The sequence below is a fragment of the Macaca fascicularis genome, chromosome 7, assembly GCF_037993035.2.
Source record: "Macaca fascicularis isolate 582-1 chromosome 7, T2T-MFA8v1.1".
Lineage (NCBI taxonomy): Eukaryota > Metazoa > Chordata > Mammalia > Primates > Cercopithecidae > Macaca > Macaca fascicularis.
Window position 1 is genome coordinate 137,003,249 of NC_088381.1, and position 27,790 is coordinate 137,031,038.

A 27,790-nucleotide genomic window follows, 5' to 3' on the forward strand; every position below is an offset into this window, starting at 1 on the left:
AGATTGGAGTTCTATTCCTGTCCTCAACACATTCCCTGAAGAATTAATTTCTCATTTTCTCTTAAAGAAATAGGGGTGCCTCTATACAAACAAGAATGCCTCAATCCTGACTTGCTTTCTGGACACTTATCTTGATAATGAAAATGCCACTGTCTCTACTCCTTCAGAGAAGTGGCTACCAATACATTCAAATGAGATGAGCAATATATTGCAAGAACTAGCAAAACATGTTAACAAGTTCAAATAAAAATATCTTTATAAGAAAAATTAATGAAATACATCTATCCCAACCTATCTTCATCCAAGGATTTGCTATAAAACACAACAAGAACAGGGTAGAAGGTGATCCAAGGTGATCCAAAAGACCCAGGGCGAAAAGCAAGAATGCCTCAGAACATCAGGAAAATGTCCCTCACAAGCTCTCTCCTGCGGGGTTGGTTGTTTTTTTTTTTTTTTTAAGTCCACTCAATTGGACTTCTTTATTGCTCTGGTGGGGTAAAAAGAACATTTAAAAAAGTCCTTGACCAAGGCAAGATTTGGAACACAAGAGAAACAGGCCAAGGCTGTTTCCAGGGAAAGTGATTGAGAGTATCACTTCTAGCACAACACAGGGAATTGAAAAAGCTTCCAAGATCAGGCTCTGTGGACCTAGATTACTATAAATCCATGATTAATCCATACGGTACACCTGGTGGTGCCAACAAGATTTTCCAAAGGCCACTGGCATGAATTTCCTCATTGTTTGCATGTAAAAGTTCTATAAGACCGGTGGAATACTTGGAGTCAAGGCACTACTGTCCTAACTCACAGACATCACAGCTGGTGTCATACCACAAGCAGAGAGGGAAAAGCAAGGTCTTTTCTATGGGAGAAAGTCTCTCCCCACCAGTTTGATTTAAGACAGGATGACCTATAAGGAATATGGGATGTTTTGTATTTCCTATAACACAACCCATAGAATATGATAAATCCTAGAAGATACTAGAACTAGGTAAAGAGTGAGCAAGTTCAGGGAGTCACAGTCCACACTGGTCGCATTCAAGTATGTTTAGAGCCCCAGTAATCCCTTAACCATTTATTTTATGTGAGTTGGAAGGGGGATGAAAAACCTGGGCTTTCTCTTTTGTTTTCCTAATGCACTCCTCAGTCCCAAGACTGAAACTTCTCTAGAGAGACCCAGAACTGTCAGACAACCAGCCTAAGAAAGACACATTGCGATCTGTGAATAAACACGTTTATTTTCCCCAGAACATGATTCACTGCTAGGCTTCTCTGGCTTGATATATAGATGAATTCAGTATACTTTTTGAATCTCCAGAAATTTGACTGAAGTTGGCAGAAAAGCTTGACTAAATTCCTGTAAAGAAATCTTTATATAATCAAATGGCGTATCCAGCCCTTTCAGAAGCACACATGGATGGCGGGCCTTGCAGTGTTTCTAATCATCATCTTCCAGAACAGGAACGTGCCCAGAGAAGAAGTGTTCTAGAGCCCAGAACGCTTCAACTTTTTTGGCCCACAGGTTCCAAAAGCCCCACAGAACCAACCAAGATCTCAAAGTGAATTAAGAAGCAGTATAATAACAGATTTATTATCATGACTTTCCACAAAATAAGGGACTCAACATTTCGTCATTTATCAGATGGCCTGGTTTATTCAAAACCCCTCTCTACCCAAAAGCTGGTGAAATAACAATTTTCATAAACAGCCATTTAATCTTCATCTTACGTAGTATCAGCCCTGACCTCACAGTGCATAAAACTGGGAAGAGTTCAATGAACAGTGGTTGGCAAGAAGGAAAAAAGCAAGGGGAAGGAGGGACACTGAGATGGCAGTTGCTACAGCAACAGTAACAGTGCCGAAGGAGGGAGTAGGAAGATATGCAGGTAAACGGACAGTCTGTGATGGCAAGACAAGAAGTTGGGGTGGGTGCACTGAGTATTAGGTGACAAGGCCACAAAGCTACAGGAATGCTGAAGAGGAAAGAAGAAAAGTCTGAAAAAAATTCCTAAGCAGAAGAGAGTCTGAAAACAAAAATTATGATTTGGTACTTTCTAAAAAGAACTCTTATAAAAACAATTGAAAACAAGAGAAGAGAGAAAGGTCAAGGAAAGACTCCTTCCCTCCACCTGCTGACTGATGAGACACGATTACAGGAAAACAGCTTGTTTCATACAGGAGCCACTCATTGAGAACATGTCCAAAAACCAAAATCACCTCTAGTTGGCAATAATATGAATGCCTCAGAACAACAGCTTTAAAAATTTTTTATAGTAACCTTTCATAATAAGTACATTTTATACTGTATTCTCCTACACCCACATTAATTTAGCATAAATTCATTAAACAATACTTAGCAGCTACTATATGCAATGCACTTTCTTTTTTTTTTTTGAGACGGAGTCTCACTCTGTCGCCCAGGCTGGAGTGCAGTGGTGCGATCTCGGCTCACTGCAAGCTCCACCTCCTGGGTTCACGCCATTCTCCTGCCTCAGCCTCCCGAGTAGCTGGGACTACAGGTGCCGGCCACCACGCCCGGCTAATTGTTTTGTATTTTTATTAGAGAGGGGGTTTCACCGTGTTAGTCAGGATGGTCTCGATCTCCTGACCTCGTGATCTGCCTGCCTCGGTCTCCCAAAGTGCCGGGATTACAGGTGTGAGCCACCATGCCTGGCCTCTATTGTGTACTTTTATTTAAGAAGTACTTGTGACCATCTAAATTGATTTCATCACCCACTGGATTATTATCATTATTATTTTTGGAGACAGGGTCTCACTTTGTCGCCCAGGCTGGAGTGCAATGGTGCAATCTTGGCTCACTGCAAGTTCTGCCTCCCGGGTTCAAGTGACTGTCCTGCCTCAGCCTCCCGAGTAGCTGGGATTATAGGCGGCACCACCATGCCTAGCTAATTTTTGTATTTTTAGTAAAGACAGCATTTTGCCATGTTGACCAAGCTGGTCTTGAACTCTACTGACCTCAAGTGATCTGCCCGCCTCAGTCTCCCAAAGTGCTGGGATTTCAGGCATGAGCCACCATGCCTGGCCACCCACTGGATTATTGAAAGAGCTTCCTGCTTGTCTCTGCTTTCATTTTGGCCCATGCTTCAGTTTATCCTTAACAAAGCAGGCAGAGGAGATGCTGAACCATGAATCTAATCCTATCATTCTTTTGCTGAAAACCCTCCAGTGGCTCCCCATTTCAACTAGAGTAAAAACCAAATTCCTTACAATGCCAGCAAGGCCCTAGACAATACCCCTACCCTCATCCTTTATGTCTCTGACCCCACCTCCTAGGACCTTATTCAACTTCAACCACATGGTGCCTCTTAACTGCTCCTAGAACATGCCAGGCATGCTTCTGCTGCAGAGCTGTAGTACTTACAGATCCTGCAGCCTAGAATGTTCCTCCCTAGGTCTGAGCATGGTTCATTCATTAGCTCTTTATTCAAGTATCCTCAGTTAGGCCTTTCCTGACACCTTATGCAGAAATATAACTTCTCCAATGCTTCCTCCCTGATCCACTTCATTTTCCTCTACTGCATCAATCACCATCTTATATACCATGTATTTTTACATATTTATTTTGTTTCCTGTTTGTCTTTTCCCACTAGATGATTAGCTTCTATATCTTTTCTTTGTGTATCTCATACTTAAACAGTGCCAGACAATAGGCATTTGATAATCAGCTGTTGAATGAACAATGTAATAGATCATAAGCAGCAGTTTGAAAAACACTGACTTAAAACATTTTTAAAACGAAACTAACAGGCCTGGTGCAGTGGCTCATGCCTGTAATCCCAGCACTTTGGGAGGCCGAGGCACACAGATCATGAGGTCAAGAGATTGAGATCATCCTGGCCAACATGGTGAAACCCAGTCTCTACTAAAAATTTTAAAAATTAGCTGGGTGTGGTGGTGCGCACCTGTAGTATCAGCTACTTGGGAGGCTGAGGCAGAAGAATCACTTGAACCCGGGAGGCGGAGGTTGCAGTGAGTAGAGATTGCACCACGGCACTCCAGCCTGGCGACAGAGTGAGATTCTGTCTCAAAACAAACACACACATACACACACACACTAACAAAGTAAAAACAGGCTCCATTGAGATTCACATGGCTCTTGACATTTGTCTACCCATGAAACCTGATCTTGAGAGGCAAGCAGCAGAGCAGCATAAAATCAGATAAATAGCAGGAGGCTTGGAAAGCATCTGAGTCAAAGTCCTACATAGGCGCATAGGTGCAGATCTGTGGTCCACAGTGATTTGTCAATGACCATCCAGGTCTCTACATCTCACATGAAGCCATGATGCCACCATACATCCTTTAAGTGAGTTAAATTCATCCATGTGCTAATCATGTAAGGGTCCAACAAGATAATTTAACAGGTAAACAAGTATATTAATTATATCTTAGACTTTAAAGCAGTTCCTGGCTGGGCATGGTGGCTCATGCCTGTAATCCCAACACTTTGGGAGGCTCAAGCAAGATAACTGCTTGAGCTCAGGGGTTCGAGGCCAGCCTGGGCAACAAAGTGAAACCCCGTCTCTACAAAAAAAACCATACAAAAATTAGCCGAGCATGCTGGCACATGCCTGTAGTACCAGCTACTCAGGAGGCTGAGGTGGGAGGATCAACTGAGCCACTGCACTGCAGCCTGGGTAGCAGAATAAGACACTGTCTCAAAGAATAAAATAACATTAAAAAAAAACAAAACAAAACCAAGTTTCTGATATTTGCAGAAAAGAAGTTAAAAAAAATTAATAATTAAGCTTTAAAAGGAAGTCAATTACAAGTTAAAAGAAAGTAGATTCATCTATCATATTTCAGAAAGTGACCAGTGAATTCAGCAGGTATTAAATATATGTCCCACACAATTATGTTCAAAAATAGGTAGTGATATACTGTACATGTTGATGGATATACAGATATTAATAAGAAGATATATTAACTAGACTATAGAACTTCGGTCATTTTTATTTTCCTTATAGCTTTCATTTTATTTTCCAAGTTTTTCTACAATGAATATAAACTTCTTCTATAATCAGAAGGAAATGTCTTCTCACATATACTCCCTCTTTTAAAAAGGGTCCATGGAAGAAAGCTTTGAGAAAAGTATGAGAATAGGGAATTTAGAGAGCCTCTTAATGGAAACTTCACATAATAAACTGACCCATAGGATTCTGGTACAAATGCTAAACTTGAAATTCAGTCGTTATTTTAAATCCATATAATACTAATTAAATATTAATTAAATCAAATGAAAATTTTCAAAGGATTCTGAAAATCTTAGTGTCCCTTACCACCTTCTCAATGAGGACAAATAATATCCCTCCTTTGGTAGGTTTCTAGATACTAAACAAGCTTCCCTTGGTTAGCATTGGACATAGTCACCAAGTCAGGTCTGAAACTACACTGTTTTATTTCTTTCTACCGATCCACCATCCCACTTCCAAAGTATCCATAAATAAATGGCAAAGTTAAGTGATCAGAATAGAAAACAGATTAAAAACACACAAGTATTTTATGCATAATCCAGAAACATTAGCAGTGTTCTTGGAAAGTCTTCTATACATGGGCAAATTCATGGGTAAAAGAAGCCAAGATTATTATTGAGAGTATACTAAGAAGTCCCTATCTAAAATATGTGACTCCCAACACATAAAACGTAAGGTCAAACCTGGAATCACAAAATAGAAAGTTCAAACTACAAAGAATTCACTGAAGGGACTATATCAAGATAGATACCCCTGAAGAAGCAACAAGTTCTTCATTAAATTTAATTTCCAAAATGTTTTCATGTATATCGTATCATCTAATCCTTAAAATAAACCTATAAAATAGTGTGGGTAACATCAACCTATGTTACACTGGAGAAGACCAAGGTCCTGAGTAATTATATGACTTGGCCCTGACCACACAATCAAGCAGTCAAAATAGGAGAAGCAAGTTTTTTCTGCTTCTTGGTTCAACAAGATTTCACAGAATACGCTGTGGAGATGGATTATTCCACCCATTAAAAAGAACAGCATCAGAGCGCAAGGCATCAGGGCCAGAGGGATTCATGTAAGTCATTCACCTTACACCCTTCCCTACGATTCAGTAATTCATTTATTCATGCATACATTCATTTAAATATTTACTGAATGCCTGCTGACTATCTTAGGCACTGCGCCAGGCGCATGGATTCAAAGATGTTACAGTTTCCATGAACAGTGCTGTAATAAGGAGAAGATGTGCCATGAGAAGACAGAGGCAGAATAACTGCCCTCTACTGGGGAGACAGGAGTGGCAGTAGTCACAAAAGACTTCCTGGAAGAAAAACCTGAGCTGACGCAACAGAGAGTCAAAGGATTGACTCAAATTCTTAACTGGCAAAAGAAGATAAATCTGGATATGTTAATACAGTCATGCATCAGCTTAATGACAGGAATATGTTCTACAAAATGTGTTGTTAGGCAATTTTGTTGTATAAACATTATAGAGAGTATTTACACAAACCTAGATGGTATAGCCTACTATACACCCCAGCTATGTGATATAACCTAGGCTACAAACCTGTACAGCATGTTAACATATGTTATTATACAGAACACCGAATGCCATAGGCAACTGTAACACAATGGGTAAGTATTTGTGTATCTAAACATATCTAAACATTTAAAAGGCACAGTAAAAATACAGTATAAAAGATTTTAAAAAATGGTACACCTGTATAGGGTATCCACCATGAACAGAGCTTGCAGGACTGGAAGTTGCTCTGGGTGAGTCTGTGAGTGAGTGATGAGTGAATGTGAAGGCCTAGGACATTACTGTACACTACCACCACAGACTATATGAATATTATACACTTAGGCTACACTACATTTATTTTAAAATATTTTTCTTTCTGCAATAATTAGCCTTAGTTTACTATAACTTTTTTTTTTTTTTTTTTTTGAGACAAAATCTCATTCTGTCACCCGGACTGGAGTACAGTGGTGTGATTTCAGCTTACTGCAACCTCTGCCTCCCGAGTTCAAGTGATTCTTCTGCTTCAGCTTCCTTAGTAGCTGGGATTACAGGCAACGTCACCATGCCCAGCTAATCTTTGTATTTTTAGTAGAGACAGGGTTTCACCATGTTGGTCAGGCTGGTCTCAAACTCTTGACCTCAAGTGATCCCTGCCTCAGCCTCCCAAAGTGCTGGGATTACGGGCATGAGCCACCGCGCCCGGCCATTAGTTTACTATAACTTTTCTACTTTATAATACTTTTTTACTGTTTTAACTTTTTGACTCTTGTTGTAATACTTAGCTTAAAACAGGCACATTGTACAGCTGTACAAAAACATTTTCCTTCTTTATATCCTTATTCTATAAGCTTTTTTCTATTATTATTTTTTTTCTTTTTAACCTTTTTTTTTGTTAAAAACTAAGACACACACATACACACAATTAGCCTAGACCTACACAGGGTCAGGATCATCAGTATCGCTATCTTCTACCTTCACATCTGTCCTACTAATGTCTTCAGGGTTGATAATACAGGTGGAGCTGTCATCTCTTACGATAATAATTCCTTCTGGAATACCTCCTGAAGGACCTGCCTGAGGCTGCTTTAGAGTTAACTTTTTTAAATAAGTAGGAATATACTCTAAAATAACTGTAAGAAACACAGTATAGTAAATAGGTAAACCAGTAACATAGCTGTTTATTATCAAGTGTTATGTACTGTACATCAAATTGTATGTACTGCACTTTTATATGACTGGCAGCACAGTATGTTTGTTTACACCAGCATCACCACAAACACATGAATAATGTGTTGTGCTACAATGTTATGACAGCTACATCACCAGACGACAGGAAGTTTTCAGCTCCATTATAATCTTATGGGACTTCTGTCATATATGTGGGTCCATTACTGACTGAAAATCGTTATGCAGAACGCGCATGTATATGGATAAATTCTCAACACATACCAATGAGTGAAAAAGTCCAGTTGTAGAATGATTATATAGCAGCATATTATTTGTGTGAAAAACATACAAGCATATGGAAATAATGCCATATATTTTTCAACAGGTACATGTATAAGCATATAAAAACCAAGAAAAAGTTCTGGAAGCATATGTTATAAACTCATAATACTCACTACCCCCAGGAGAAAACATGAAGGACCAGGACTAGAAGAGGTAGTCAGAGGGGGCTTTAGCTTGTGGACAGTTTTAAAAGGAGAACATTATTACCTGTTGCTGGTTTTTTCTTTTCCTTTTGAAATAATTACAGATTCAGAGCAAGACATGAGAAATGTACAAGAATGTCCTGTGCATCCTTTACCTATGTTCCAATGTTATCATCATCTTGCATAGCCATAGTACAGTATCACAAACAGGAAAATTACATTGGTACAATCCACAGACTTTATTCAGATTTTACCAGTTACACATGCATTCATTTGTATTAGGTGAATGTGATAACCACTATGTTATGGAAACTCACTTGTATATGTACATCATGCATAGCTTCATGTAACAATCACTGCAATTAAGATATTTATCGGTACCATCACAAGACTCCCTCATGCAACTCTGTCCTCTACTCTCATCCCTAACTCCTGGCAATCAATAAACTGTACTTATCTTGAGAATTGTATCATTAATGAGGATTACATAAGTGGAATTACGCAGCATGTATTCTTTTGAGATTGGCTTTTTTCAGTCAACAAAATTTCCTTAAAGTTCATCCAAGTTGTTATCAACACAGTTAGTTCCTTTTCATCACTGAGTCGTAGTCTGTGCTATGAATGTACCACATTCACCTAATGAAGGATATGTGGGTAGTTTCCAGCTTTTGGTTATAAGGAGTAAAGCTGCTATGAACATTCATGTACAAGTTTCTGTGTAGAAATAAATTTCATCTCTCCTAGATATAGATCCAAGAATGAAATTGCTGGGTTATAAGCTCATCTTTAATTTATAAAGTAACTACAAACTGTTTTCCAAAGAGGATGTACCATCATATACTCCCACCAGCAATATATGAGTGACTGAGTTTCTCTACATCTTCACCAGTATTGCTTGTATTTTAAAAAGCTAAACTAACAAGTCTGTCAAAGTATTTCAAAACAAAAGGAGAGATAACTAGGTATTTTTAACTTCTTTATGGACATACACATCAATGAAATATTTTTGTACCCATTTAAAAAAAATCAAACCTGAATTTGTTCAAGCTTCTAGATCTAATATCAAATTATGGGAAAAACCAGAGTCAGAAGAACATGCGAAACTGCAGTATAAGAATGCAATCAGCATAAGCTAGAATATAAGAAATTCCTAAGACAAATAATCCAGTTTCTTCAACACATAAGTTGCAAGCAAAGGAAGTGAGAGATGGCCGGGCGGGGTGGCTCACGCCTATAATCCCAGCACTTTGGGAGGCTGAGGTGGGTGGATCACCTGAGGCCAGCAGTTCAAGACCAGCCTGGCCAACATGGTGAAACCCCATCTCTACTAAAAATAACAAAAATTAGCTGAGTGTAGTGGCGGGCACCTGTAATCCCAGCTACTCAGGAGGCTGAGGCAGGAGAATTGCTTGAACCCAGGAGGTGGAGGTTGCAGAGAGCCAAGATTGCACCATTGCACTCCAGCCTGGGCAATAAAAGTGAAACTCTGTCTTAAAAAAAAAAAAGAAAAAGAAAAAAGTGAGAGACAGGGGTACCTACAAACAAAGACAGACTTATAAGTCAAATCATCTAATTGCTTTGTAAGGAGTTTGAGTCCTGCTTCATAAAAACCATTGTAACAACTAGATATGAGATGGTATTAAGGAATTACCGTTATTTTTTAGGTAGAATAATCTTGTGGTTATGTTTCTTTTTTAATTATCTTTTTATGGAAAGCAGTTTGGTAGTTTCTCAAAAAGTTTAATATAGATCACCATATGATCCAGTAATTCTACTCCTAGGTGTAATATACCCAAAATAATTGAAAACAGGTTCTCAAAAAAATTTTTTTCATGAATGTTAATGATAGTATCATTCACAATAGCCAGGAGATGGGACAATCCAAATGGCCATCATTAGGTGAATGGATAAACAAAATGTGTATATCTATATCTGTGTAATGTATATATAATAGAATATTATTTAAGCCATAAAAAGGAATGAGACACTAATACATGTGGATGAATCTCAAAAACATGATGCTAAGTGAAAGAAGCCAGACAGAAGGTCACAAATTATGATGGCCAATATTAGGTGTCAGCTTGACTGGATTCAGGCATGCCTACATGGCTGCTGAAGCATTGTTGCTGTGTGTGTCTGTGAGGCTGTTTCCAGAGCAGACTGAGATGTCAGTCAGTGGGCAGGGAGATGACCCGCCTTTAATGTGGGCAGGCATTGTTCCAGTGTGACTAGAACAAAGCTAGCAGAAAAACGGGGATATTCAGCTTGTTGACGTTCATTGTTCTCTTTCCAAGCCTGATGCTTTGCTTCCTCTCCTCCTGCCCTTGGACATAAGACTCCAAGTTCTTCTGCCTTTGGACTCTGGGACTTGCACCAGTGGCCTCCTGGGGGCTTTTGGGCCTTTGGCATCAGACTGAAGCCTGTACTGTCAGCTTCCCTGCTTTTGAGGCTTTCACACTTGAACTGATCACTCTACTGGCTTTTCCCATTCTTCACCTTGCAGACAGCCTATCATTTACCTTTGTAACAGTATGAGCCAATTCTCCCTAATGAACTCCCTTTCATATATACATATATCCTATTGGTTCTGTTCCTCCGGAGAACCCTGAATAATTATACATAGTGTGAAATACCCAGAATAGGTAAATCTTATTTTTACTATTCTACTTTTATCTGTTTTTTTGTTTTGTTTTGTTTTGCTTTTTTTGAGACGGAGTTTTGTTCTTTTTGCCCAGGATGGAGTGCAATGGCATGATCTCAGCTCACTGCAACCTCCGCCTCCCAGGTTCAAGTGATTCTCCTGCCTCAGCCTCCTGAGTAGCTGGAATTACAGGCGCCCACCACCATGCCCAGCTAATTTTGTATTTCTAGTAGAGACAGGGTTTCACCATGTTGGCCAGGCTGGTCTCGAACTCCTGACCTCAGGTGATCCACCCGCCTTGGCCTCCCAAAGTGCTGGGATTACAGGTGTGAGCTATCGCGCCTAGTCCTATCTGTTTTTTTTTTATTTTTTATTTTATTTTTAGTGATAGGGTCTCATTCTGTCACATAGGATGGAGCGCAGTGGTGCAGTCATGGCTCACTACAGCCTTAACCTCCTGGGCTCAAGCGATCCCCCTGCCTCAGCCTCCCCAGTATCTAGGACTGCAGGTTCTGCCACTACCCCACCTGACTAATTTAAAAAAATATTTTTGTAGAGATAGGGTGTATGTTACCCAGGCTTGTCTTGAACTCCTAGCCTCAAGCAATCCTCTTGCCTGGGGCTCCCAAATTGCTGGGATTACAGGCATGAGTCACCACACCCAGCCTACTTTTACATATATTTGAAAAAAAGCCTTACCATAAAAATTTTTAAGAAGAAAAGGTCAACATATGATTTTAAAATAAGAAAGTTGGCCAGGCGCAGTGGCTCATGCCTGTAATCCCAGCACATTGGGAGGCTGAGATGGGTGGATCACTTGAAGTCAGGAGTTCAAGACCAACCTGGCCAGCATGGTGAAACCCCATCTCTACTAAAAGTACAAAAAAATTAGCCAGGCATGGTGGCACATGCCTGCAGTCCCAGCTACTCGGGAGGCTGAGGCAGAGGAATTGCCTGAACCCAAGAGGTGGAAGCTGCAGTGAGCCGAGATCACACCACTGCATTCCAGCCTGGGTAACAAAGCAAGACTTTGTCTCAAAAAAAAAAAAAAAAAAAAATTAAAAAATAAAATAAGAAAGTCCATTTAATTTAGGTTTTGATATCATCTACTTCTGAATAACTGGACTTGTGGAATACGAAAGGAAGAATATGAAATGATACGTGTTTGCAGAGCTCCCCTCCATTTACCAGGCATTCCCCCAGATGCTCTGGTCTGAAGTGAAGTCTCTTGTCATGAAAGACATTTGTGTTTGGTGAGAAAGAATGGACACAAGGAATCTCTGGCCTAAACCCCAAAGACCTGGGGTCTGAGTGAACTTGAGCAAATTCAACATGGACCTCTCTGATTAACCACAGCTTCCATCTTGTAAGATCAGCAAAATTGCTAAATCACCTTGGGTGTATGTTAAATAATGGCAGAATCAAAGATCCCACCCCGGACCAACAATTCAGTCTGTAGGTATGGGATCCGGGAAGGAGTGCTTTGACAAGCTCCTCAGGTGATTCTGATGCCCCTTAAAGTTTGAGAATCACTGGGTTAGGAAACCAGCGACCTGGTGTCCTCCAGCGGGCAAAACTGATTCTACAACTCCACCCTGTGGCCTAAAAGCTACAAAGCAACTTCACCAGACTACCTGGCTCTCTGCCACATAACTGATGGTGACATTCAAAGCCCAGCAAGAAATCTTACAACTTCCTCTAAGGATTTATTCCTGAAATACAGCATTTGGATTCATATCATTATACTCAGGGATTAACAGGTCCATAAACATTACAGAAATTCTGAATGGAGAGATCCTTTCCTCTAGAAGTTAGGGACAGCTACACTCATTCAACATACACTCTGTGCCAAAATAGTGCCAGGTGCTGGGGGACATGGTGAGTAAAATCATTTTTAAGAGTATGTAACAGGGAGATCTAGCAAGGAAGTTTTCCCTGATGATCACCATTTGATCCTGGTAACTATGACATGAATACATAAAGAAAAATCAAGAAAAAAGGAGAACGTATCCTCTATGTGTATGTGTTTTGGGGGGTGGTGCAAAGGGAGAAGAGACATAAGCTAAGGAGCCAGTGAAGTCAGAACCTTATGGAGAGAGTGAAATGGGTCCGAAGTGGGTAGGGGTTTAAGGAATGAAAAGAGTGGCCAAGCACTAACACAGAGCAAAGATGTTTATGGCAGAGGGAGGGAGAGACAGAAGAGGCAAACAGATTTTGAGATTTCAGCCAGGATGATTATAAGAGAGACGATGACATTAATAAAAAACAAAGAAGTTTAAGAAAGGAATACAGTGCTCAGGAGAAAGCAAGCTTTTTATTAAGGAGTTCAGAGGACGGAACACTAGCATGAGTATTGTAAACCTACATAAGGCAAAGATGGGTGAGTAGAAGACAGAAAGAAGGGAGTAGCTTAATAACTAGAAGGCATGCCCCCGACTAAAGCTAATCATTGTGACAAGCAAATCCCAGTGATCTCCAGCTTTTCTGTTGCAGTTTTCTATAATACCATCAAAATTTCTAGGTCCCCCTGACTCTTCTGTCTCTCTCTTTTGTCCCTTTAAGGCAGCTCTGTAAAGAGCCAGTGTTATTGCCACAGCTACTGGAATCATAAGGAAGAAGATAAATACCCATTTGAAGACAATAGTGGCCTTGGATTTTTTTTTTTAATTTTAAGATACAACATAATACTGGCCAGGAGTGGTGGCTCACACCTGTAATCCCAGCACTTTGGGAGGCCAAGGCGGGTGGGTCACGAGGTCAGGAGATCGAGACCATCCTGGCTAACATGGTGAAACCCCGTCTCTGCTAAAAATACAAAAACTAGCCAGGCGAGGTGGTGGGCGCCTGTAGTCCCAGCTACTTGGGAGGCTGAGGCAGGAGAATGGTGTGAACCCAGGAGGCGGAGCTTGCAGTGAGTCGAGATTGCGCCACTGCACTCCAGTCTGGGCGACAGAGCAAGACTCCATCTCAAAAAAAAAATAATAATAAATAAATAAAAAGATACAACATGATACAGTAACGTGCACTAATTCTAAGGGCATTGCTCAGTAAAAATGTATATAGGTATACAACCATGAAATTGCCACCCAGATCAAGATACAGAACCCCAGAAGTTTCCCTCATGCCTTCCTTAGTCAATACCTTACCCAGAGGTAACCACTATTCTGACTTCCATAACTTGCCTGTTCTTGAGCATCATGCAAATGGAATCACACAGTAAAGATTCTTTTGTATTTGAATTCTTTTATTCAACACTATGACTGTGAGATTCATCCATGTCAATGTGTATATTTATAGTTTGTTGTTTATTTATGTTTGTGTAATATTCTATTGTATGGCTATTCCACAGTTTATTTAACCATTTTCCATTTTCTTTTGATGGATATTTAGGTTGTTCCTAGCTTTTGGCTATTACAAATAAAGCAGCTGTAAATGTTCTTGCACATGTCTTTGGTGGAAATAGGTACTCATTTCTCTTAGATATACTTAAGAGTGAGATTGCCGTGTCATAGAGTTACGGTGTTTAGTTTTAGTAGATACTGACAAATAGGTTTCCCTAATGGTTGTACACTGGCTCTTTACAGAGCTGCCTTAAAGGGACAAAAGAGACTGAAGAGTCAGGGGACCTAGAAATTTTGATGGTATTATAGAAAACTGCAACAGAAAAGCTGGAGATCACTGGGATTTGCTTGTCACAATGATTAGCTTTAGTCGGGGGCATGCCTTCTAGTTATTAAGCTACTCCCTTCTGTCTTCTACTCACCCATCTTTGCCATATGTAGGTTTACAATACTCATGCTAGTGTTCCGTCCTCTGAACTCCTTAATAAAAAGCTTGCTTTCTCCTGAACACTCACCTAAAATGTATGAGTGTTTCAGTTGGTCCATACCCTTGTTAACACCTGATACTATAAGTCTTTTTAATTTTAAACACTCTAGGTGTATACTGACACTCACTGTAGTTTTAATTTGCATTGCTCTCATGAGTGATAAAGTTCAGTACTTTTCAAACGTTTATTGGGTATTTGGATATTTTCTTTGGTAAAGTACCTGTTCAACATTTCTGCTCATTTTTTAAATTGATTTTTTTTTGTTTTTTACTTACTGATTTGTACTTCTTCATAAATTCTGGATATTCTTACTCAATATATGTATTATGCTTTTTTTTTTTTCCAGATCTGTTCTTGGCTCACGCTTTCACTTATTTTTATTTTTTTTTTGAGACAGACTCTCACTCTGTCACCAGGCTGGAGTGCAGTGGTGCGACCTCAGCTCACTGCAACCTCCGCCTTCTGGGTTCAAGCTATTCTCCTGCCTCAGCTTCCCGAGTAGCTGGGATTACAGGTGCACGACACCACACCCCACTAATTTTCATATACATTTTTTTAGTAGAGACAGGGTTTCACCATGTTGGCCATGCTGGTCTCAAACTCCTGACCTCGTGATCCACCTGCCTCGGCCTCCCAAAGTACTGGGATTATAGGCGTGAGCCACTGTGCCCCGCCCTTTTTACTTACTTAATGGTGTCTTTGGCCAGGTGTGGTGGCTCACACCTGTAATGCTAGCACTTTGGTAGGATGAGACAGGAGGATTGCTTGCACCCAGGAGATCGAGACCAGCCTGGGTAACACAAAGAGACCCTGTCTCTACCAAAAACATTTTAAAATTAGCCAGGCATGATAGCATGAGCCTGTGGTCTCAGCTACTTGGGAGGCTGAAGCAGGAAGACTGCTTGAGCCTTGGAGGTCAACGCTGCTGTAGCCATGATCATTCCACTGCACTCCAGCCTAGGCAACAGACCAAGACTCTGTCTCAAAAAAAAAAAAAAAAAAGTGGTGTCTGCCGAGCAAAAGTTCTTAATTTTAATGAAATCCAATGTGTCAATTTTTTCTTTGATGCATAGTGCTTCAGAGGTTTTAAGAAATTTAAGAAATCTTTGTCTATCCTGATTGCCTTGCATTCTGAAAGGAAGGAGGCTAAATTTAGGGCAGTCTCATTCATTGAAGTTTCAACATACATCAGCACATGAGTGCCTTTTCCAGTCTTTGACATTAAGCCCCTGGGCTTTATTTTCCTATAATGATATGAGCAACCCTCAAATGCAATGTGGCAGAGATTGTCTGGCTTGTTCAGAAGGCAGAGTTTCATTTAATGTGGTCTCTATAGAAGTAGGATTGTCACAGGCCCCAAAAAACAGACGTTTAACTGAGAGGTCCCCAAACCCAGAGAGGACCTAAGAGCAATCTTCTCTGATAGTAGGAACTTGCGTTCATTGCCCATTTTCAGATGCGTCATTTACACAAGTGAAAACACCATCTTATAAGGCAAGTCTTCATAGGGATTCTTGGCTTGCCCCAGTTTTATTATTGAGTGGGAAAAAAAACCACTCTCTTTATTATCCTTGTCAAAGCAAGACACTGTTATCTATCATAGAACTAACAGTTCCTGGCAGAAACTAAAGAGATTAGAAGGGAGAGAGGTGGTGAGTAAGCAGACAGCTAAAACAGGCAATGAAAAGGATGACAGAGTGAGAGCAGGGGAAACTTTTGCTTTTCCTGAATTCTCTAGACATTAGAGGATCTCAGTTCTGAAAACTGTTCAGAGGCACTGCAACAGCCCAAGATAGATATAAATGCAACACTGGCAGTAAGAAAGGAGGTTGGTTGTGAAAAAAACAGCAGAAATCATCTAAATGAAATAAATGAAACCTTGACAGAACATGCAATGTACACTTGCAAGTGTGAAATGTTCTCTTATCCAGTCACTTACACTCCAGCCTCTCCTCCCCAGTGCCCACTCATCACCACTAAAATCCCTAAAGCAGAACTTTCCAACTCCAATGTCTACAGGGCCAGGCAAGTGATGTAAATGAGGGACACACCGGTATTAAGACATCAAGATGTGGTGGGACCCTGAACGAACATCACAGAGGCTTTGGCTGACTTTTGCCGTATGAGAATAAAGGCCCAACGAGAGCACATCTTTCGTCTTTTTCAAGAGATGTAAGAAACTGCAATTTTACTTTATAATTTTTCAAATTCTAGCATATCAGGTAAACCAAAATATCTCTGTGGGTTGAATTTGGCCTACAGGCAGCTAGATTACAACCTCTGATCTAAAGTGTTGCAGCAAAATAACTAGTATATGCAGATTTCCAGGGTTATAAAAGGTAAGAAGTTTGAACAGGTTCTGGGCCATGAGACAGTGAAATAAGGTTTAACTTTCAGGGACAGAAAGTCTAAAGGACTCAGACTTCAGAATATGACAGGTCGGTATTGGAAAAATTTGAGAGGAATTCTGAAAAAGTTCTATTGTAAGGAGGCATAGATGAAAGAAAACTAGAATGTACAGGGACCCTATCTGATTTAGTAAGAGAGGGAACTGGGTGTGGTGGCTCATGCCTATAATCCCAGCTACTTGGGAGCCTGAGGCCTGGGCAACACAGTGAGATCCTGTCTCTGAAAATAAAAACTAAAAAAAGAAAAAGAAAAACAGGGGAAAGGGGAAGGATGATACACACACACACACACACACACACACACACACACACACACACACAAATATAACATACAAGTTATTTCACCTCTCTGTGCCTTGATTTTCTTATCATAAAATAATAGAAGCTACCTCATAGGGTTATCGTAAGGATTAAATAAGGTAATTATTCATATGATGGTCAATACCCAGAGGGCAAGTAATGCTTAATAAATGTTAGTTATTAGTTATTATTATGAGACACCGAGTGGTGAAGTAACTTATTCAAGATCACATGCCTATTAAGGTGTACTACCTGGATTTGTACCCAGGAGGTATGGCTTCAGAGCCTATTCTTCCTATACTAAAGGCAGCTCTTCTGCCTCCCCTTACCTCGCTGGGTTAGTTTCTTATTCTTAATCTGTACAATGAGGAAGTCAGATCATATTATAATTAAAGTCTTCTTTAGAGCTGACTTTTTTTTTTTCTGCCAGCCAGCCCTCTAATCAGCTTATTTCAGGGCAGCAGTGGGACAAAAGTGACTCTGCTCCTATACCTTCAGGCTACCAAGTGGAGAGGTATAGTGTAGGCTTGGGGTAAGCCAGGGAAATCATTCAAACGTTGACTAATACATAGGTTAAGCCAGGAAGGAGAAGGTGTTCAGGGTGAGACCCTCATCACTGCTCCAAGGAGATTATCTGTTTCTAGGACAGCAGGCCCTGATTCACCCACATGCCCATGCAATTACAAGCTAGAAGTCATTTAAAATCCTGATAAGGAACCACAACAGGTTTAAAATCTAGGGTAATGAGAACACCAAGCAATCTTACCCTTTTGGAGTCAAGGATCTCTATGAGAACTTGGTAAAAGCTTTCTACCATCCCTAGAGAAAATATGACGTGTGCTCACTCAGATACATAAGCCACACAATTTTACCTGCAGTTGTAAGAGATTCACAAATTCCTTAAAATCTCTCCCTACACTTGAAGTATCCCTGAAAAAGTTCTATCATGTTCCAGGCTTGTCCTCCCAACAGATACAGAGTTGCCCCAAAATCTAGGTTGGCGTTTCTAGGCAGTAGTGCTCAAGAGACAAATCATCTATTGCAACTCAGCATAACTAATCACTACATGGAAAAGAAAAAGGGCGCTTTCTTCCCCCAAACCAACTTGTACTGGAGGAATTCTAACAGAAAAGATCTGTAATTTCATCCCCAAACTCCAGTGGATGCAAAGTTAAGAAGAGTTCCAAAGATATTTCATGCCCCTTTTCTGCCTGACACCCATAAAACCTTGTAGAACCTTAGAAGAGTTGAAATAAATGCAATAACATCCTAGTCCCCATGGCACTATGCTCCTTCTTTTATTCCAAAAAGAAATTAGTCACGATTGCCAATTAGCCTTACTAGGCAACTTTTCTCCCACATGGACTCTGAAAACTGTAAGTTATCAAAGAAACTATAAAACCTTACCCATAATTGAAGAACTCAAAACAAGGTATCATTTTCCCCCATAATACTAGCAGTAGTTCAAGTGTTGGTGAAGGTCTGGAGACGCATGCAATCTCATACACAGCTGGTAGATTTGTAAGTCAGTGCAGCCTTTGGTGGTGGGGCTACAAGTTGACAGTTTTTATCAAAAATTTAAAAACATGCATCCTTTGATGCAGCAAGTCCATACAGATATTTTTGCAAAAGTAGGCCAAGATAGACATACAACCAGGTTAAATGTAACATTGTTTATAATGACCAAAAACTGGAAACAAGAAGTCCTCCTGGTTGTTGGGTACATCATATAAATTGAATGCCATATAGGAATTGAAAGAAGGGGCTAGATCTGTTAGTATTGGTATGAAAAAAGGCTCCAAAACATATTGTTAATTTAAAAAAGAAATCAAGAACAGTGAGTATTACTACATGCTTCCTTCTGTCTCGAATTTTTTAAAGGATGCATATGCATAGTAGTATACATATTATATTAAGTTCTGGAAAGATAAACTGTTTACTGTAGTTACCTCTGGAGTGACTACAGACACTAGAAAGGAGTAGAACTGTACTGACAGACAAACATTTTAAAAACATACAAGTGTTAGGGATAATCTGGAGATGATTTTGTTTTTATTTTTTTCTGCATAAAAACCCAAAACCAATAAATGTCACTGTAAAAATAAAATAATCATCATCACTTACAATTCTTTTAACAAGAAAGAAACTATATTTATTAGTGAGGAGACAAGTGGAAAGCAGAGGAGGGCCCATATAATGCACAGTAAGAAACTGGTGGAAGAGAATGGGAGAGAATTGGGAGAATTAAAATATCCACACACTCCTCCTCTCTCAAGACACTGCAGACACCATGAATTACTCAAGCTTTCCACTCGAGATGAATAGCTCAGTGCCCTACTCCAGTTGCCAGCTATTCACTGCAATTTTAAGTAGGGGAGATAGTAGGTTGGGAGAAGGCTGGCACAGTTCGTCCAAATCCTGCCTTTCGTAATATGGATGAGGTACAACAGTTGTTACTAAAGAGCCTGAAGTAGTAGAGAACACTGCAGCTAAATGCAATTGTCTTCTTGGCAGACAGCAAGCCTCCTAAAGTACACAGTGCAAAAGCACATTAGGGGTCCTGCCACTACACACATTTCAATAGACTGTAAAAGCAAGAGCCAGGTGCCTATGCAAGAGGGGGCAGGAGAAATCTCTGCTGCCCTCAGGAAGCTTAGGGAGCCCTGCTCAATGCCAGGGACAACCCTCCAGGCTACACGTATCTGCTACAATAGTTCCAACCATCTCTTACTGCCCCATGGAGAGAATCAGCTAGGAGTAAAAATCATCAAGGAAGATAATCTTCTGTACTTAACTATTCCTTTCATCTGAGGCCCATGAAATAAATTATAACATCACTTAGTTTCCATGATACTCTTTTGCAACATTGCTTTACGAAGTGGGAAATTACATCTATGCAGAATTTCCAGAGGAGCTAGCTAGCAATGCATGGAAGTTTTTAAATAAAGCATGGCCAGCTTTATGTACAGGTGCCATAAAAAGTAGTCCCTCCCCCATGGGACTTAAGGAACATAAAAGAGCTTGCTACTCACCCCCATTCCCACATCCTTTAATGATGCCTGAGATTCCCCTATTAGTGATTCATGCCATCATTCAGGATTGTCTTAAGTATGCTCTTTTCATAGTGCCATGTGGAGGAACACATGAGGTTGTGAACACCACAATGCAATGGCTCTCAACCTTTTGTTGTTGTCACTATAAAGGTCATTAGTCCTTTTGATAAACAGAAAATGCACTTATTTGAAAATATAATATATAATTTTCATATAATTTTGGCAGTTCAGTATTTTTTAAGCCCTGTTAGGGATCCCCTCCAACCTAGGCTTAAGAACCTCTGGCTCAGCAGCAACAAGTTTGGCAAATCTCCACCTCCACCTCCTCCCCTCCACCCACCCCACACCAAGAGCTCCTATGCATCTGGGGAACACTGGGCCTGAAGAGAGAAGGCAATATTAAAGGGATGCTCTGACTACTTCAGATAATTGCCTAAAACTGACCCTGTCTACAGTCCAGATTACTGTTTATGATTCCTCCTCAGCAAGGAGTATGGATTTTTCATTGTCTATTCCTTGGAAACAGGCTCTCCTGGCTTGAGACACACTATTTATCTTAAGAAACGCCCAGCAGAGATAACTGCCAAAGAGGTCCTTACAACACTTACTGGCTGGTCACATTACCTGAGAAATGAGGCAGGGGAAAGTTTTAACACCTTATGAATAAAGGGGACTCACCTCTGAGGTTTGCGAATGTCCCAGAGTCCCACTCCTTCCTTTGAATTGGCTGTGGCCAACAACCTGGGCTCCACAGGGTTAAACATGACACTATGAAAGGCTGATGGATAGTTTGCCAGGCAGAAGGGTTCTGTGGAAAGAAAAATTACAACCAGTTCATTCCAGGTACCTTTGGGCCACTGGCAGGCAGATAAGCAGAAATGTGAATGCAGGTCGGAGCACTCTTTAATAACCACTCCAATGACCTGGTGCCCCAAAACAGTACATAATTTCACCAGTCACCCCTACTCACGAGGTCCCCATGAGTCCTATACATAGCCAGGTAAACACATTTAACAACATTTTAAGCTATAACACCCAGAAATATATATAGTAGCTATCAGATCTTGAGACAAAACAGAAATGGTTACTAAAAATGGGAAAACAAACCATTTTACAGTAAGTAAAACTGAATTCCGCAGGAGCTGAAAAAATTCACAACCAATTACTGGTAGGATTCTTATGCTTTTAATCCAATTGTATTAGTTTTAGAAATTAAAGGTTTTTAAACTGCACACAGATTTGATGAAGATAAAACAAAACACAACAAAATTAAGACATGGTGAAATAATGGTGTGGTTTTTCTCTTCTGCTTCACAATGCTCCCTAACATCTAGCCAGTCTGTAATCAACTTCACCTAGAAACCCTGCATCATTTTACAAAAATTAGCAGGTTCCAAGTGAAGAAGAAACCACTTAGTTACCTAGCAGGATATACTCCTATGGGACCTGTTAGAGTAATACAAAGAAAGCACTTCTCAGTCTATGACCTCCATATGCAGTACTTCACAGGTCTTTGAGCAGGTAAAGCACTCAGTCATCTCTGCCATCAGGCAGTTCAGACTAAGGAGAATATCACCTACCAAGCCCACAGTGACTTGACCACAGCTGCTACTTCCTGCTACCTTACCTACCTAACCCTAAAAACAAGCTTCTCTTATAGCCTGAACCTAAATAATGAGCACGGCCCAGAATGTAAAATGTTTAGAATATAAAAAAATTAAAAGACCCAGATCCTGCCAGACAAAGCAGGCAGGATAGTAAATTTAGGTACACAGCTGTGATCATTACAATCTGCACTAAAGGACAGGGTGAGTATGACAGTGGCACTAAGGCTGGTACTAGAGGAAGGGGTCTTCTGAAGACAGGTAGAATTACAGAAATCTCTCCGTAGGAAATGAGCTGAGAAGATGCATTTCCTGAAGAACTTCAGAGAAAGTCAACAAAGCAACTTCTTCATTTTACACATCAGAGTCAAAGGGCACATTCAGAGGAGGCACTCACACAGACAATCCCCTTTAAATAGAGTTTACTTGCCATCATTTTAAGATCCTATACACAGGTAATTTGAGATTCTGTGGTTCAACAAAATAACAAGCCTGAAACTAGGATGCAGGAAAGCGCATAACACCCGCATTCTCTGTAAATAATCAAGCATAGTTACATGTCAGCACCACAACTTCTGCTCCTTGGGGCACTAAACAGCAAGGTACAAGGGTCTGTGGAGAGCCACAGGAGGGTAGAGAAGGACTGGCAAAGGTGCCTCACTCCTGAGTACTTAGGTGGAGGATAAGGCCTCCAAAGACCTCTTATGCCCCCATGTGAGTGTTTCACATTTCCTTTCCCTTGACGTCACTTGCACATAGATACTGAGGTCATAAATTGGATCTTCAATGAATCTGACACCAAACTGCTCAACACAGTCCAACAGTCTTTTGCATAGTGACCCTACCTCCATGGGGAGATTCCCGGATGTCCCAAATGAGAACCCGGCCATCATCTGAGGAACTGGCAAAAATGTTGTCATTCACTGGGCTCACAGACAAGCCATATACCGCATCTTCATGAGCAAACACGTCCAATGTCTCACTGCTGGGAGATAGAGAGCAAGACAGAGGCACACACATACACACAAGCATAGTGCAGAGTCCCAGCACTTCAGTACCGAGGGTGCCATCTTCTCCATTTCTAGGAGAAAGTCAACCCAGCTAAACCTGAAAAATATTATATTTCCTGAAAGGTAGGTAGTCAACTTTCAGGTTTAAGAAAAGGTACTATTAAGGAGTCTTTTTAGAGATTTTATAATTTTTGTGTTAAATAAGCATATTTAAAAGTAACTCAATAGCTGAGTTTAGTATTTTCATTTATTACAGAATTCTTCTGCTTGTATACAGATTTGGAGGTCGTACTTGATTTTCCTTTTTTTTTTTTTTTTTTGAGATGGAGTCTTGCTCTGTCACCCAATGTGGAGTGCAGTGGCGCAATCTTGGCTTACTGCAAGCTCCGCCTCCCAGGTTCATGCCATTCTCTGCCTCAGCCTCCCAAGTACCTGGGACTATAGGCGCCCGCCACCACACCCGGCTAATTTTTTTTTTTTTTTGTATTTTTAGTAGAGACGGGGTTTCACCATGTTAGCCAGGATTGTCTCGATCTCCTGATCTTGTGATCCGCCTGCCTCAGCCTCCCAAAGTGCTGGGATTACAGGCGTGAGCCATAGCGCCCGGCCTGTACTTGATTTTCAAAGAGCAAGGGAAAGCTTTAGAGCAGCCAAGTCTGATGCCAACAGGGTGGAAGAGGGGTCTCCTAGCAATCTGATGAAGAGTATGGCTCTGACGCCAGGTAGCCTAAGTTCAGGTTCTCGTCACTTGACCTTCTGTTATCTAACATGTCTGTGCCTCCGTTTCCTCATCTAGAATGGAGATCACAATAGTATCTCCTTAGAAAATAAGTGTGAGGATTAAACAAATTAATATGTACAAAGCATTTACAATGGTGTCTGGCACATAGTAAGAACTCAATCAATATTAGCTATTACTGTTCTTAAATATTATGGTTCCTTCTCTTCTAAACTCTTGTTTTAAATTTTCATCTAAAACGTATACTTTCATGCCAACTTTCAAATCCCTTTTTCCTTTTTAAATCAAAACTTTATTTCAAACTATCGTAGGAATATATTTTAGAAAAGAACAGCTGGTTTCACACTGTTTTCTTCAAAAAACAAAATCCAATTTTAGTCTAAAGAAATATTTGCCTCTTCATATATGAAAAACAAAGTCAATCACCTTCACATACCACCAATCTATTTACCTTTCAACATCATGGAGGATAACTTGCTCATCATTTCCTGCAAAAGAAAAAAGCAGACATTTGATCATTCCTGCAAGGTGGTCCCTGTCCACATTACAATTTAGTATTATTAAGTTTTCAGGGAAAAAATATGAACAAAGCCAATGCTAATACAAATTAGAAGTGTTAGCTAGAAAAAAGATTTATAGAAATCATTTAAGAAGGATAGGACACTCTTACAGAGAATTTTTTAAAAATAATAGCAGCCAAGTATAACATAGTAACAGTTCCCAACATGTATTATCCAGTGGATGATGTAAAAAAAACAACTGTGGCTACAGCCTGGGCAACATAGCTAGACCCTATCACTACGAAAATAAAAATAAAAAAATTAGCCAGGTGGTGGCACACCCTTGAAGCCCCAGCTACTAGGGAGGCTGAGGTGGGGGAAATCGCTTGAGGCCAGGAGTTCAAGGCTGCAGTGAGCTATGATCGCACTCCAGCCTGGGCAAGAGAGAGAGACTGTCTCAAAAAAAAAAAAAAAAAAAAATGTTGGGGAAACAACACAAAACAAAACTGTGGCCATCAAGGAAAACACTAAATGATCATTGGCAAATTAATTCACTAGCTTTTTTTTTTTCAGCAGAACACTCACTAATTATGAGACCCACAATAAAATCTTTAACATTTCTATGACCCAGCTTTGTAACCTACAGAATAGTGATAATAACATCACAGAGTAATTGTGAGCGTAAGAGTACAACTGTAAAAGCATTCAGAATAGGGCTGAGCGCTTAATAAGCCCCCAATAAATGTTTGCTAATATTTCTAACCTCATGCTCTTTTAAAAATTTTTTTCTTTCTTTTGAGACAGGATCTTGCTCTGCTGCCCAGGCTGGAGTGCAGTGGTGCAATCATGATTCACTGCAGTCTTGACCTCCTGTGCTCAAGCAATCTTCCCACTTCAGCCTCCCTAGTAGCTGGAACTACAGGCATGTGTCACTATGCTTGGCTAATTAAAAAAAAAAAAATTTTTTTTTGTAGAGATCTAACATGTTTGGGTCTAACTATGTTGCCCAGGCTGGTCTCAAACTTCTGGATTCAAGCAGTCCTCCTGCCTTGGCCGTTCAAAGTGCTGGGATTATTACAAGTGTGAGCCACCATACCTAGCCACATCATCTTTCACAGCATTAAAACTTGATGACTGTGATTCCAAATGATGTGAAAGTTTTAATCTTGTATTTCTCCTTATTCTATCAAAGGATATAAATTATATTCATGATATGTGTAGTCCTGCCTTCAAATGGTTTGTATAGCAAAAAAATTAAAACCTGAATATAAAAAGACAAAACATAAAAAAAGCCCCACTCTATGCTAAAATGCACAACCAACAGTCACTTAAATAGAAAGCAAAAGTAGCAGTAAAGATATGGCCCAGGGCATCTTAAACAAAGGCCTGGCTGTAAATTCTATTGTGGGTGCAAGCCAATGAAATCAGTAAACCCATACTAATGCCTTCTAGATATCAGGCACAGTGCTAGGTCCTGGGTATATAAAAAGAATAAGATTCTACTCTGTCCTTGAGAACTCACAGTCCAATTGGACAAACAACTAATAGCAACAAGAGGGTTTGCTTTGTAGCAATATGATCTAGCTATGGGGTCAACTATTTCCTTCATAAGCAGGGTGAAAGTACATGGAGAAGGAGATATTTGAAGAGAAACTCAAATAACTCAAAACTCCTACCAATGAAAGGCTTAGGGGAATTGGTGGGGACTGGACAATTAAGGTGGAAGAACACCATGAACAAAAGGCACAGGACAAAATAGTACCGTGCAGTGCAGTCTTCAAATGACAAATAGTTTGATGGGCTAGAGTATATAACTCAGGGAAGGGAGGTCAGGCCAGACAGATGGGGGTTTAGACTTTATTTTTTAGGCACTGTAGGCTCAATGGTTCACATGGTCCAGTCTTTATTTTTAAAAGTAAACTTGTATATGAAATGAATTCAAAGGAGGATGGACAGTGGTAACAGAAATCACAGAAAGCCATTGCAAAAATCCAGGCCAAACTAAAGGATGAATATGAGAGGCTTTCAAGATAGACCCGACAGGATTTGGTGACAGACTAGATGTGGAAATGTAAGAAAGACAGGTTTGAGGATGACTCCAAGATCATAGGTAGAATGAACCATGTGAAACTGCTACTTTTTTAAGTTGAAAATGGTTAATTGTCAGCAATTTCTTAAACTTAATAGCTTATATAATTGGGTGAATGGTAATAACTGAGAAAGAAAATCCAGCAGACAAGAAGAAATTTTCCCTCAAGGGAGGACTAATGATCTTGGTTTTAGATCTATTGTATTTAAGTTGCTTTTGGAACACAGGTAGATATTCAGCGGGAAAATCTGCAGCTTAGAAAAGAGGTCAGAACTAGAAATGTGGGGGTGAGAAGGAGTATGGCTGATGGAAGCCATCACCAAGAGGTTGGTGTGAGCACCAGCCATTTCAATTGTACCTAACACAACACTTTTCAAACAGAAGCCATCTGTGGGTTATGACATCCATTTGAGTTATGGCCAGCATAATCTTTAAAAATGAAATAGAATAGAATAAAAAACAAAATCAGAGTATGCCACATATAGAAAGGTTAAGTATTGTTTCAAATATGTGTGTGTGTGTGTGTGTGTCTGTATGTGTTTCTGTGTACCAGATGGCAATGTGAAAAGTTTTCTGCCAGAGAGAAATAAAGAAAAAGACAGGTGAAGAAAAGAAAAAAAAAAGAGAGAGAGAGAAAAGACACACACTATCCTAATAGACTGCTGTAATGCAGAAAAGACAAGCTATGAGAAACCAGTAATTCCACAGCTCAATGAAATACAGGAAGAAAAATAAGGAGTTATTTTCACACTCTTTTCTCTAAAATCCCAACCACAGTGACGTTCCCAAGGTAGAATCTTCCTTTTTACCTCCAGAGAACACTTTAGTGTTCCCACTGTTGAAAGCCAGGCAAAAAATGTTGGAATGGTGCTCTCCTTTCAGCTGTATGGGCTTGACCCTGGAGTGGATGGCTTGTTCCATGTGCCACAGCAGAACCCGGCGGTCATCTCCTCCTTAGGAAGGAAGAATCTGTGGTTATAACAGCTGACATCACAAGGCTGACAGATGGTTTTGCCAGCCTCGAATCCCATCCTTTCCAAAACTGCACCTCCCCAACTCCATAAGATTCACATGGAGCACAAAAACCCAGAACTCTCCCTACTTCACCATCAATAGGTACATGTTCTCTAGGCCATTCATCTTCTCCCAGGAACTGCATCTTAAGCAGACATAGAAAATGAAAGGGATAAGCACTGATATTGAGACTCCTAAAGCCACCCTGTTCCTGTCTTTCCAGAGTTGCTTAAATATTTCTTCATTTGCTACCCAGAATCCCTTCATGGAAGTCCTTTTTATTTGTTTAATAGAACCTGAGATGACTTCCATAATATTTCTAGCATAATGGTTTTCAAAGCAATCTTCTTAATGTGATCTCATTGACTGTGGGACACCATACAAATGGTAACTAAGAAATCACCTGCCTCTTACAGTAATAGGATCTAGACAGAATACGGC

At 40.1% G+C, this 27,790-nt stretch overlaps 1 protein-coding gene across 10 annotated transcripts in view; it reads right to left on the bottom strand.

Annotated features, from left to right (window-relative positions):
- Positions 1-27,790, bottom strand: part of DCAF5 (DDB1 and CUL4 associated factor 5) — a 109,592-nt gene that overhangs the window by 49,297 nt on the left and 32,505 nt on the right. For 5 of the 10 annotated variants that reach the window (XM_073997610.1, XM_015453919.4, XM_073997614.1 and 2 more), the window contains exons 2-5: positions 27,145-27,288; positions 24,198-24,234; positions 22,843-22,979; positions 21,072-21,201 (exon numbers count right to left, since the gene is read on the bottom strand). In XM_073997610.1, the coding sequence (XP_073853711.1) occupies positions 21,072-21,201; positions 22,843-22,979; positions 24,198-24,234; positions 27,145-27,256 (416 nt within the window). In that variant the 5' untranslated portion in view covers positions 27,257-27,288. Of the gene's footprint in view, positions 1-21,071; positions 21,202-22,842; positions 22,983-24,197; positions 24,235-27,144; positions 27,289-27,790 lie in introns of all 10 variants that reach the window. The other 5 variants (XM_005561593.5, XM_073997612.1, XM_005561591.5 and 2 more) reach the window with 1 other exon arrangement.